We start from the raw sequence: 12,498 nt of genomic DNA, 5'->3' as shown, positions 1-12,498 counted from the left end.
GGTCCCGGTAGTTTTCTCAACATTTTTAGGTGCCATCTGCAACAAAACCAGGAAACACCAACATATTGCATAGAAAATATTAGCACAAACTAAAATTGGTCATTTAAAAATATCAAAAATTTTGAAAATCTGGGCAAGTAGGAAGAACTACGCTATTAGCGCCAGCCACGCTAATAGCGAAATTTTCTGGAAAAATTTCGCTATTAGCGTATATTTCGCTATTAGCGTATTTCTTCGTACCTGCAATTTTCAAATTTTCAAAATTCTTGTTCCTGCAATTTCACAGCACAAACCAGCAATTTTCAACCCTAGGTTTCATCCTATGTCTCTAAAACACAATATAATCTTGAAAAGGAATCAGAATCACAACATTGGCACACAAATCATTCAAAACCCTTATTTTTCAATTTTTACAAAATGGGTCAAAATCAAAAGATGAATGTTTGTTGCATGTGGGTTATGATTCTTGTTCCTTTCCAAACTATAATCAATGAAGAACAATCTCTATTCACAAATCAAAACTCTAACCCTAACCTAACCATTTAATCATGTCAAAATATGGATTTTTCTCAAATTTAAAACAAGGAAAGGATGAGAAGATCAAACCTGTTAATGCAGAGAGAAGCAACACAAATGCAAGATGGGATGATGCAAAATGAATGCTTGACTTGAATTGACCCAAAATGGAATGGGTTTGATTTCTAGGGTTAGAGAGTGGGAGAGAAGTTTTTTTTGTGTGTGGTTATGAGAAAATGAAGGAATGAAACCGTAAAAAGGGAAAAAAAGAGAAGTTGTGGGAAGTTAAGGGGAGTTAATCCCCTGGGCCCACAAATTTTTTTTTTCTACCACGCCAAACTCACGCTATTAGCGTGGCTCTCTGGAGCTCCCACGCTAATAGCGAAAAATACGCTTATAGCGTGAAGCTTCAGGATCAGTTTTTCAAAGTTTTTCATTTCTGCTTTTAAATGCTTATGTACTACTACTATATGCAATAAACATAAAAATACTTACAAAACTGGGTGTGCCTCCCAGCAAGAGCTTGTTTTACGTCCTTAGCTGGACGCATTTTGAAGAAATCATGGCTCGATTAGTGAAATCGTCGTCAAACACCGATCAATTTCACCACCAAAGTAGGGCTTAAGTCTCTGCCCATTCACAGTCCAGTTGGCTTTTGTGACTGGATCCTCAAGCTCAAAAGCTCCATATGGTTTGACCTCTTTAACCATGAAAGGTCCGGACCACTTAGACTTCAATTTGCCCGGAAACAGTCTTAGTCTTGAATTGAAAAGTAACACCATTTGCCCCGGCATGAATTGTCTCAGAATGATCTTCTTGTCATGATACTTCTTGGTCCTTTCTTTGTAGAGCTTTGAAGATTCATAAGCTTGATTTCTCAATTCTTCAAGCTCATGCATTTGAACTTTTCTTCTTTCACCGGCCTTCTCTTGATCAAAGTTTAGGAACTTCAATGCCCAAAATGCTTTATGTTCGAGCTCGACCGGTAAGTGACAAGATTTGCCATAGACCATTTGGAAAGGAGTGAGGCCTATAGGAGACTTGTATGCAGTCCTATATGCCCACAAAGCTTCATCAAGTTTAGCCGACCAATCCTTCCGAGATGTAGAGACCGTCGTCTCAAGTATGCGTTTGACCTCCCGGTTAGAAACTTCGGCTTGTCCATTCGTTTGCGGATGATACGGTGATGCTACTTTGTGCTTGACTCCATAATGATCTAGGGCCTTGGCAAGTTGTGTGTTGCAAAAGTGTGACCCCCCATCACTAATAAGAACTCTTGGTGTACCAAAGCGGGTGAAAATATTCTTCTTTAGGAACTTCACTACCGTCTTGCTATCGGCTTTAGGCGATGCTACGGCTTCCACCCACTTTGAAACATAATCAACAGCTACCAAGATGTACTCATTTGAATATGATGAAGGAAAAGGGCCAACAAAATCTATACCCCAACAATCAAACACTTCCACTTCAAGGATGAGTTGTAGAGGCATCTCATTTCTCTTTGACATTGATCCGGTTCTTTGGCATTCATCACAATGCTTGCAATGTAAATTGGCATCTTTGAATAGAGTTGGCCAATAGAACCCGGATTGAAGTACCTTTGCGGCTGTTCTCTCCCCGTTGAAGTGACCTCCATAGGGCGAATTATGACATTGCCATAGGATCTTCTTTGCCTCTTCATCATCCACACACCTACGCAAGAGATTGTCCGCTCCAATTTTGAACAAATAAGGCTCATCCCACACAAAGTGGTTAGCATCATGGAGGAACTTCTTGCGTTGTTGCCATTCAAAATCTTCGGGAATGAACCCGGTTGCTTTGTAATTCACCAAGTTGGCAAACCACGGTCTCACATTGATTGCTAGCAACCGTTCATCTGGAAATTCTTCACGAACCTCCGGTTCATTCTTGGTTACCTCATTGTTTGTCAACCTTGAAAGGTGATCGGCTACAAGATTCTCCGTGCCTTTCTTATCCTTGATCTCTAAGTCAAACTCTTGAAGCAACAACATCCAACGGATGAGCCTTGGCTTTGAGTCGGACTTAGTAAGGAGATACTTGATAGCTGCATGGTCAGTATAAACAACAATTTTGGAACCTACAAAGTAAGAACGAAATTTCTCCATTGCATAAACTATTGCAAGTAACTCTTTTTCAGTTGTGGCATAATTAATTTGTGCCTCATTTAAAACCTTACTTGCATAGTGAATAGCATGAAAATTTTTGTCCTTACGTTGACCCAATACCGCACCAACAGCATAATCACTTGCATCACACATTAATTCAAAATTTAAGTCCCAATTAGGAGCAACGATTATTGGTGCGGTGGTCAACACTTTTCTTTTAAAGATTCAAATGCATCAAGACATCCATTATCAAAAACAAAAGACTTATTTTTGTTGAGCAAGTTGCTCATAGGCTTTGCGATCTTTGAGAAGTCTTTGATGAACCTCCGGTAGAACCCGACATGACCAAGAAAACTCCGAACACCTTTGACATTCACCGGTGGTGGAAGCTTTCCAATAACATCGACCTTTGCTTGGTCTACCTCAATACCCTTAGCAGAAATCTTATGACCAAGGACAATACCCTCGGTAACCATGAAGTGACATTTCTCCCAATTGAGCACCAAGCTAGTTTCAATACACCGCTTCAGCACAGTATCCAAGCTATTCAAACACATATCAAATGACGAACCGAAAACTGAGAAATCATCCATGAACACCTCCATGCATTTACCAATAAGTTTGGAGAAGATTGCTTGAACACACCGTTGAAAAGTTGCGGGTGCATTACACAAGCCAAATGGCATTCTTCGATAAGCAAAAATACCAAAGGGGCAAGTGAAAGCCGTCTTCTCGTGATCATCTGGGTTCATGGCGATTTGATTGTAACCGGAGTAACCATCTAGGAAGCAATAAAAGGATTGACCGGAGAGTCTTTCAAGCATTTGATCCATGAAGGGCAAGGGGAAGTGATCCTTCCTTGTTGCTTGATTGAGTCTTCTATAATCTATACACATCCTCCATCCGGTGACGGTTCTAGTTGGGATCAACTCATCTTTATCATTAGTGATCACCGTCATTCCTCCTTTCTTGGGAACTACTTGAACCGGGCTTACCCAAGCACTATCCGAGATAGGATAGATCATGCCGGCTTCAAGTAACTTCACTACTTCCTTTCGCACCACCTCTTTCATGTTTGGATTTAAGCGGCGTTGTGGTTGTGCCACCGGCTTGAAGTTTTCTTCCATCATAATCTTGTGCATACAATAAGATGGACTTATCCCTTTCAAGTCGGATAATTTCCACCCTATTGCTTCCTTGTTGGCCTTGAGAACCTCTACCAATTTCGTTTCTTCAACGATGGACAAGGAGCTACTAATGATCACCGGTTTTGTACCATCTTTCTCAAGAAAAACATATTTCAAATTAGATGGTAAAACATTTAATTCTACCTTGGTGTCATCAACTTTTGCTTCTTCCTTGGATTCTTCTTTCAAATCTTCAAGAATGGCTTGATTAGGAAGAACCTCCTTCAAGGAATCTAGCTCCTTCAAACACTCTTCAATGGCACTTGCTTCGTCTTCATCAATAGCATTGAGTGCGTCCACCAAAGCACTCTCAAGGGGTGTTCTCTTGTGCAATTGCTTCCGAGTAGTCAAGATGACTTCATCGGTTGCATCCATTTTGAAACACGCACCCTTGTCTTTCGAGTACTTTAAAGCTTCTCGGATGTTGAAGGTAACCTCTTCATCATTTACCTTGACCTTCATGATATTATCATCAAGATCAATCATCATCCGAGCCGTTTGCATGAAATTCCTTCCCATTAAGATAGGCACATCCTCATCTTCTTCGACATCCATAACCACAAAGTCAGCCGGAAAAATAAATTTGTCCACTTTTACAAGAACATCTTCGGCCATACCTAGTGGTTTTGCAAAGGATTTGTCGGCCAATTGCAACATCATCCTTGTCCGCTTTATACAAAGGTCACCAACTCTTTTGGCAACGGACAAGGGCATGAGATTGATGCTTGATCCAAGATCAAGTAGTGCTTTACCTACATGTGTTGTGCCTATAGCTACCGGTAGAGTGACTCTTCCCGGATCTTGCTCTTTCTTAGGCAACGTTCTTTGAATAATAGCACTACAATTGGCATCAATTTGGATCGTCTCTTCATCGTTGATTCTTCTTTTCTTGGAAAGGATATCTTTCATGAACTTCGCATAGACCGGCATTTGCTCCAAGGCTTCTGAGAATGGTATATCAATTTGCAACTTCTTGAAGAGTTCAAGAAACCTTGCGTATTGCCGCTCTTTGTCTTTCTTCGATGGAGCATGTGGGTATGGTAAGCGTTGAGCCACCACTTGCTTCTCAACTTCTTGTTTCTTCCCTTTATCTTTCCCCACATCTTTATTCTTACTCTCCATCTCCTCTTGTTCCACTAGATCTCTTTTTTGATTTTTTTCTTTTTCAACTAATGCTTCTTTATTCTTTATATACACTTCCTTCTCTATCTCTACACTGTCCTCCTCGAACTTCTCTTTGTCCTCCTCGTTAACAACTTCATCTTCCTTCTTTTCAACAACAACAACATCATCACCTACCCCTCTACCTACTACTCTACCACTCCTTGTAGCTATAGCTTTTGACTGCTATGCTTTGTGATGCTCCTTAGGATTTGGTTGAGTGTTTGCGGTGAAAGTTCCCACTTGCGGAGGACCTTGAGCCATTTGTTGTGCTAACTGACCAACTTGCGTCTCAAGGCCTTTGATGGACGCGTCGGTGTTTTTCTGGTTAGCCATGGACATTTGCATGAATTGCTTCAAGACCTCCTCGGTGCTTTGGGAATTGTTAGGTTGTTGGGGGTTATTTGGTGGTGGAAATTGGTATTGATTATTGAAGGGTTGTTGGAATTGAGGGAAAGGTTGTTGGTGGAAATTTGATTGCGGATATTGGTAGTTATTGTTGTAAGGTGCTCTCCACGGTCTCTGAAAGTTTTGAGTGGCCGGATATCTTCCTTGAGAATTGGAAGTACCCGGATTTTGGGATTGTTGTGAGGTTCCGGCTTGTTGTGGTTGGTTAGGCCTTTGTTGGTTTCCCACATAGTTGACCTCTTCCTCTTCAAAAGAACCAGGTGTGGGACAAAAGCCGGTGGGATGATCTCCCGTGCAAAGCTCACAAGTATTGACTTGAGCGGTTCCTCCTTCTTGCTTGAGAGATTCAAGAATTTGTTTTGGCATAGCTCTCATCTCCTTTTGCATAGCTTCTATTTGTTGAGTGAGAAGCTTATTTTGAGCTAAGACCGCATCATTTGCTTCTAGTTCAAGGATACCGGCTTTCCTTTGTTGAGGATTCCGGTTGTGAGAAGATTTTCTTGTGTTGATAGCCATTTGGTTGATGATTTTGACAGCATCAGCTGGATTTTTCAAAGCAATAGAACCTCCAGCACTTGCATCTAGCATCGTCTTGGACATGTCTTGAAGCCCTTGACGAAAAAGATATAGTTGCATTTGGCTATGAAAACCATGCTTTGGACAATTCCTTAGCAATGATTTATAGCGCTCCCAAGCTTCACAAAGAGTCTCACTTTGGCCTTGAGCAAAAGTTGTAATTGAAGTTTTAGCCTCAAGATGCCTATCCTCCGGAAAGAACCTTTCTTGAAATGCTTTCTCTAGCTCACCCCAATTTTCCATCAAAGAAGTTGGTTGATCAAGATACCACTCCTTAGCCTTCCCGATCAAAGAATGAGGGAACAATTGCACAAACACACCCTCTTCCTCATCTTCCTTTGCACCAAGTGTACCGGCGATAACATAGAAGTTGGTTAAATGTCTATATGGATCCTCATGATCCATACCGGTAAACTGTTTATGAGTTATCAAGTTTATCAACCCCGACTTCAGCTCAATTGATTTGGCATTACGATTGCCAAGATTAGCTAGCCTCCTCGGACTAATCCACATAGGTAGAGCATCATTATCATCTTCCTGAGCCATAACTACTTCTGGTTCACTCTTCGGAGATGACTGTGGTGAAGAATGTGAAGAATCACCAAGTGATATAGTATGCACCGAACCTGACGGAGAAGGAATAAAAAGTAAAGATTCCGGCTGAGCCAGCCTGGCTAATCTCTTAGCTTCCTTTGCTTGAGCTCTAAGTAACCTAGCAGTTTTCTCAATCTCAGGATCAAATTGTAGGTCTTCGCTAGCAACGGTACCTCGCATAAACAAAGTTCACCAAGACTATACCAGGTGGTTAGCATCAAAAATAATGAATGATATAAGTGTATATGTATATGCATGAAAGAATTTTGTGCAAAATTGACTTATCATGACAAAATTGTTTCCATACTTATAATAAATTTTCCGTTACTCCCCGGCAACGGCGCCATTTTGATGTAAGATTTTTCCTACATGTCATATAACTATGTACACGTGAGTATATATAGGATCGTTTCCACAGGGAGTTACGTTTATTATAAGCATTTTCACAATAGTTCATGTTAAGGGTTTGGATATAATTTGTTTGTTTGTAACACTATCCATAGATGACATAAAAGTAAAAACGAGAGGGTATCGAACTATTTCGCTTGCGGTATAAGATAACGAGCAAGCATAACAGCAGCAATCTCTCGATCGATTAACAGAATCTAGCTTTATAACCAATATTATTACAATCATTTCTACAATATCCTTCGTGTCCAAAGCGACATCGTTATTTCCAAGTTAGCGTTTAAACATTCGTGTCCAAATTCTTTAAACGATAACTTGGTCGATCGGATAACTTAATCGACCGTGTCCAGCCTGATTAAGTATCCGAAAGCATTAAAAGCTTGATTAAAAGTAATTATCAAAGGTTTACAAGCTTGTCAAGAGTGTTATAACATAAGATAGATTGTTATTCTAGTTCTAGATTCAAGAGTTTGTGTCCAAATCATCTTGAATCTCTTTGAAAGCATTAAAAGCAAGAATAACAACAATATTGAATCATTAAGCTAGAACCTTATATATTAAAAGATCAAAAGATTACATAATAGCTTGATTGTTACCTCAATACTACAAAGAAGGTGATAGTTACATATAGACATGTAAACTAATGCAAGGAATGAAGGAAAGATGAAGATTCCATGCCAAGATCCTTGATGTCTCAATGAATCTAGGGTTGAATCTACTCCTTAATCACTTGCTTTGTGTTTCTCTCTATGAAATAGCTCTAACCTCTCTCTAGAAATGTATAAAATGTTTCAATGGAATAGTGAATCCTCTAAAAGAGAGGTAAGAATGCTATTTATATGTGCCTGTGTTTTTGCACCTACGCTAATAGCGCAGATTACGCTAATAGCGTGGTATGTCGGCCTATAATCTGGCCAATGGGCTTGTGCCACGTTGGCCTTGCCCTGCTTCTACGCTTCAGCTACGCTAATAGCGTGGTCCTCTGGAGCTTCTACGCTTATAGCGTAACCCACGCTTATAGCGTGTTTCTTCATGACAGCCACGCTCCAGGTACGCCTATGGCGTAGCTCTCGGGAGCTTGTACGCTAATAGCTCAGAATACGCTATTAGCGTACTCTTCAAAAGTGCTCCAGATCCTACGCCCCAGGTACGCTATTGGCGTATCTCTCTGACCTTGGGCATTTCTTCATCACGCTAATAGCGTAGGACACGCTAATAGCGTGTGACATTGAACTTTGACGTTTCTTGATTCTTGCTTGTATTTTCCTGCACAAAAAGGGTAGAATAAGGCTCAAAAGCATAAATGACATATTTACACAATAATTGGAGTTTTCCATAGAGAATCTTGCAAAACAAGTCACTAAAATGCCTAAACTCCTATATGAAATATATCACTTTTAAACACTTATCACAAGACCGACCACGGCTCTGATACCAACTTGTAACACCCTATTTCTAATAAGCGGTAAAACGCGCGAATATACAAACATATTCTAGAAATAGATGCTACGTCTTTGAATCAAACCACATAAATACATGCATGAAGATCATGTTACACAACATAGCAGCGGACATACATATAATTCATAAAACATCTCCGAATCTCAACATAATACAAATGTATTCTCCAAATCTCAAATAACAATTAATGTCTCAACTCCAAAATACAGGGTCCAAAATAAAACTAACATGCAAGAACTATCCTAGATCAGAGCCCTAATCTAGACACTTGCATATAAAAGAGGAACTCCACTCCTCGACATCATCAAGCAAACAACTAAGCATACTGCACTCCATCTACCCGTCCATACGGAAAGGTAGGTGGTAAACCACTGAAGGTTAGCATTACATCATCATAATCCACGAAAAGCATTTATCATGAACATTGGAAATGAAAGAATATATTCGAGAATAACAATTCATTCATATAACCACAAGTATTTACAACACATGCATATTATTCTTTATCACCATCCCAAGTTCATCTAAATAAGTGTATTATACACATATCACAACTTCACCTTGTCAATCAACAATTAAAAATTAACAATTCAATCCACAATTACAATTAGCAAGTCAAACACCAAACACATTTCAATGCAATTCAATTCACCAACAGTTTATGCAATGGCTCTAGACTCATCTAGATGCATGTGGTACCAAAACACCTCAAGGTCGTCACCTTCGATGCAACAAAAACATCGTACTCACCTTAATTGGATATGAAATCCGCCACCATTAGTCTTGGATATAAAATCCACCACCATCAGTCATGAATGCCTGAACATATGACTCAACTACAAATGCATATGTTCACACAAACAATAATCACCTCAACATCACCAATATTTTTATATATGCAATCATCAACAATTCACCTCCACATAACATATATACAATCACCGACAACATTCACAATACAAGCAACATATAGTTGTCACACACATATACATCACCAATCATGTCCACATAAATCGACATATAGTTGCCACATTTCCATATAATTCTTTACAATCCAAATAAAGGAACAAATACAACATATGATCACAAACATCATATTCATCACTCAATAACCATTCATACACCATTTCATAGTCATATCAATATGTTCATAAAAGGTTGATAAGCAATAGGTTCTCAAAAATCATCTTTAATCAAGTTCGTCTCTCAAAGTCAAAATATTACAAGTATTTGAGCATTTAAACCAAAACCAAGTAAACAAGCTCAATTGCCTATGCCATGTGTTCTCACAAGTCACATATATATGCAGCAAAGATTACATAAGCATTTCATCATCCAAATACGACGAATTCAAGAAAAACACAAAGTTCGTCTCACTTTATCACTTTTCACAAAATTTTCCATTTTCGAAGCAAAACAAGTTCAAACTTGATGAAACCACTCACAACCAATTTTAGAAATCATATAAACATTATATAACTCTAATCCCACTTCAAATTCCGGAAGAAAACGAGTTTTCGAAAAAATCACGTTTGGACCGTTTTTACAAAAGTTAGACGATTTTCACAAATTCAAGTCCAAACCAATTCAAATCATGTTCCAGTAGGATTAAAGGTATAAACAGATGTTAATTAAGTCCAAAGAAACATTTTAGAAGTATTGGATTGGTCCCCCAAAGCTCAAAACAAACAAAACAGAAAAACTGTTTCTGGGCAATTTCGCTATTAGCGAAATTTTCGCCATTAGCGAAAATTGTCGAGACAGTTTCGCTATTAGCGCCTTTCTTGCGAAATTATGCAGTAGTTACGGGTTTTCACATCATTTTCACCCAAAATCCCAATTTTCAAATCCCCAACTCCCAAACCAAGTTCCAGAAAGTGTTTATGGGTCAAAATAGGTTCAATACACTTAAACAAACATGAATCATGCATTAGAAACAACAATTTAGCTCATTTCATCAAAATCATGAAATTTTCTCAAAACACCAACATAACCACAAATCTCCTCATGAATCCATAAATAACGTTTCCAGTTACTCCAATTCGATTCTAACAGTTCAACAATCATCAACAACAACTAATGAACACGAATTCATGCACAATTCAACATCACAACTTCATTTCTCATCAAATTTGCTCAAGAACATAAGGTACCAACAATTATGCATTTCAACATGTTAATTCACATACTAACATACAATTATCATGCAAATCATGTTCTCAAATATAACAACAACAATTATGCACGAATTTACAACAATTAGATTCAATTCATCAATTTCAAAAAAATGGGTAAAGAGAAAAATTGTGAATTATGTTTGAATTCTAACCCTCTTACCTCTAGCACCAAGATTCTCTAACCCAAGCTTCAATTTAGCTCCTAGATGATGAATCCCCTCTTCTAGCTCCAACCCTTGTTCTTGTTCTCCTCTCTAGCCTCTATCTCTTCTCTTCAATTGAAATGAAATGATAAATGTTTGTAAAACCTAATTTCACCAACAACTAGAGTTTATATACTCTACTCATTTGGGCTTATCTCACAAACCTTAATGAGCCTAACCCATTTCTATTCTAACCCCAAAAATATCACTACTCACTTAACGGTAAATTATATCACTAACGGTCACTTACCGGTAAATAAAATAATTACTACAACTCCCTAACATTTAGTAAAATAATAACTCTCACTAAGCACTAAAATAATCCTCAACCAAAATTACAAAATTACCCCTACTCTCAAAATGACCAAAATGCCCCTAAGTCCACAATGACTAAAATACCCTTCTAACACCGAATTCTACAATTCCTAACCAAAAAAATACACACCGAGGCAAATAATCACATAAGAGCATATACATTACACATAAATAAATAATAAAATAAAACTAGCGAAAATCGGGCTGTTACACTCACTGTTTCTGCTGATGTTGAACGAGATGTTCTGAACATTTGGCCTCGACTTTTTGTCAATCATCTCCAACACTTTGTTAAACTCTTTACCAAGACGCATAATTGCATCTAAAATAATTTCATCAGTCTCCATTTCAGATTGAACATCTTCCTCATCGGTGTTGGAAACGAATGCTATGTTTTTCATCTTATATCCTTTGGCTAATTCAAAAGTTTGAAGTGATCCTATTAGCTTATCAACCTTCATATTGGAGAGGTCTTGTGTTTCTTCAATCGTAGTCACCTTCATATCAAATCTCTTAGGTAGAACTCTGAGAGTCTTTCTGACGAGCTTTTCATCAGACATCTTTTCTCCAAGTGAGTCAAAGGAGTTAGTCATGTCAAGGACATTCATGTAAAAGACATGTATGTTCTCATCCTCCATCATTTTTAGATTTTCAAACTTTGTAGTTAGAAGTTGAAGCCTTAACATTTTCACTTTAGATGTACCTTCGTGTGTAGTTTTGAGAATTTCCCAAGCATCCTTAGCCACAGTGCATTGCTTGAATCTGAACATGTTCTTGTCCACTCCATGGAATAAAGAATTCAAAGCCTTCGAGTTTTCAAGAGCTAATTCATCTTCTTCCTTGGACCACTCTTCTTCTGGTTTTAGATCAGCTGTCTTGTTTCCATCTTTGTCAAGCACAACAGGATGTTTCCAGCCCTTCAGAACTGCTTTCCATGTCTTGCTATCTATGGATTTGAGGAAAGCACTCATGCATGATTTCCAATCATCATAGTTCGAGCCATCTAACAAAGGTGGTCTGTTCACAAATCCTCCTTCCTTGTCCATGATGCTAGAATAGAACTTCCTGGAGCTCACCCTAAAATAGGCAGGGTGCCTGCTCTGATACCAATTGAAATTTTAGCGCACTTGTTTTAAAATGTTCTGTCAGATGTTTAAACGTTTGTAATGTTCAGTTTAATGTTTCAACATCACGTGATAAACAGAAGTTAAAACAACAAAATAAATGACATGAAAGTAAAGAACACAGTGAGTTTGTTGACCCAGTTTGGCACAACACGCCTACGTCTGGGGGCTCCCAAACCAGGAAGGAAATCCACTAGTGTAGTCCTTATTCAATAGCTCTCAGCAAACTACTCGTTTACACT

The 12,498-nt window shown here is 38.5% G+C and overlaps 1 protein-coding gene across 1 annotated transcript; it reads right to left on the bottom strand.

The window, feature by feature from the left end:
- Positions 1-6,533: 6,533 nt before the first annotated feature.
- On the bottom strand, positions 6,534-12,178 carry LOC146928987 (uncharacterized). Its single transcript, XM_085707183.1, has 2 exons — positions 11,350-12,178; positions 6,534-6,550 (listed from the first exon to the last, which is right to left on the bottom strand). Exons 1-2 carry the CDS (start codon positions 12,176-12,178, stop codon positions 6,534-6,536), a joined length of 846 nt encoding a protein of 281 aa, XP_085563309.1.
- Between the last annotated feature and the right edge of the window lie 320 nt (positions 12,179-12,498).

This window comes from Medicago sativa, chromosome 4 (assembly GCF_051527215.1).
Source record: "Medicago sativa cultivar Bolivia chromosome 4, Bolivia_mono, whole genome shotgun sequence".
In the NCBI taxonomy this organism is placed as follows: domain Eukaryota; kingdom Viridiplantae; phylum Streptophyta; class Magnoliopsida; order Fabales; family Fabaceae; genus Medicago; species Medicago sativa.
Note: the sequence above shows the minus strand (reverse complement) of the source record. Positions and strands in the feature narration are given on the sequence as shown.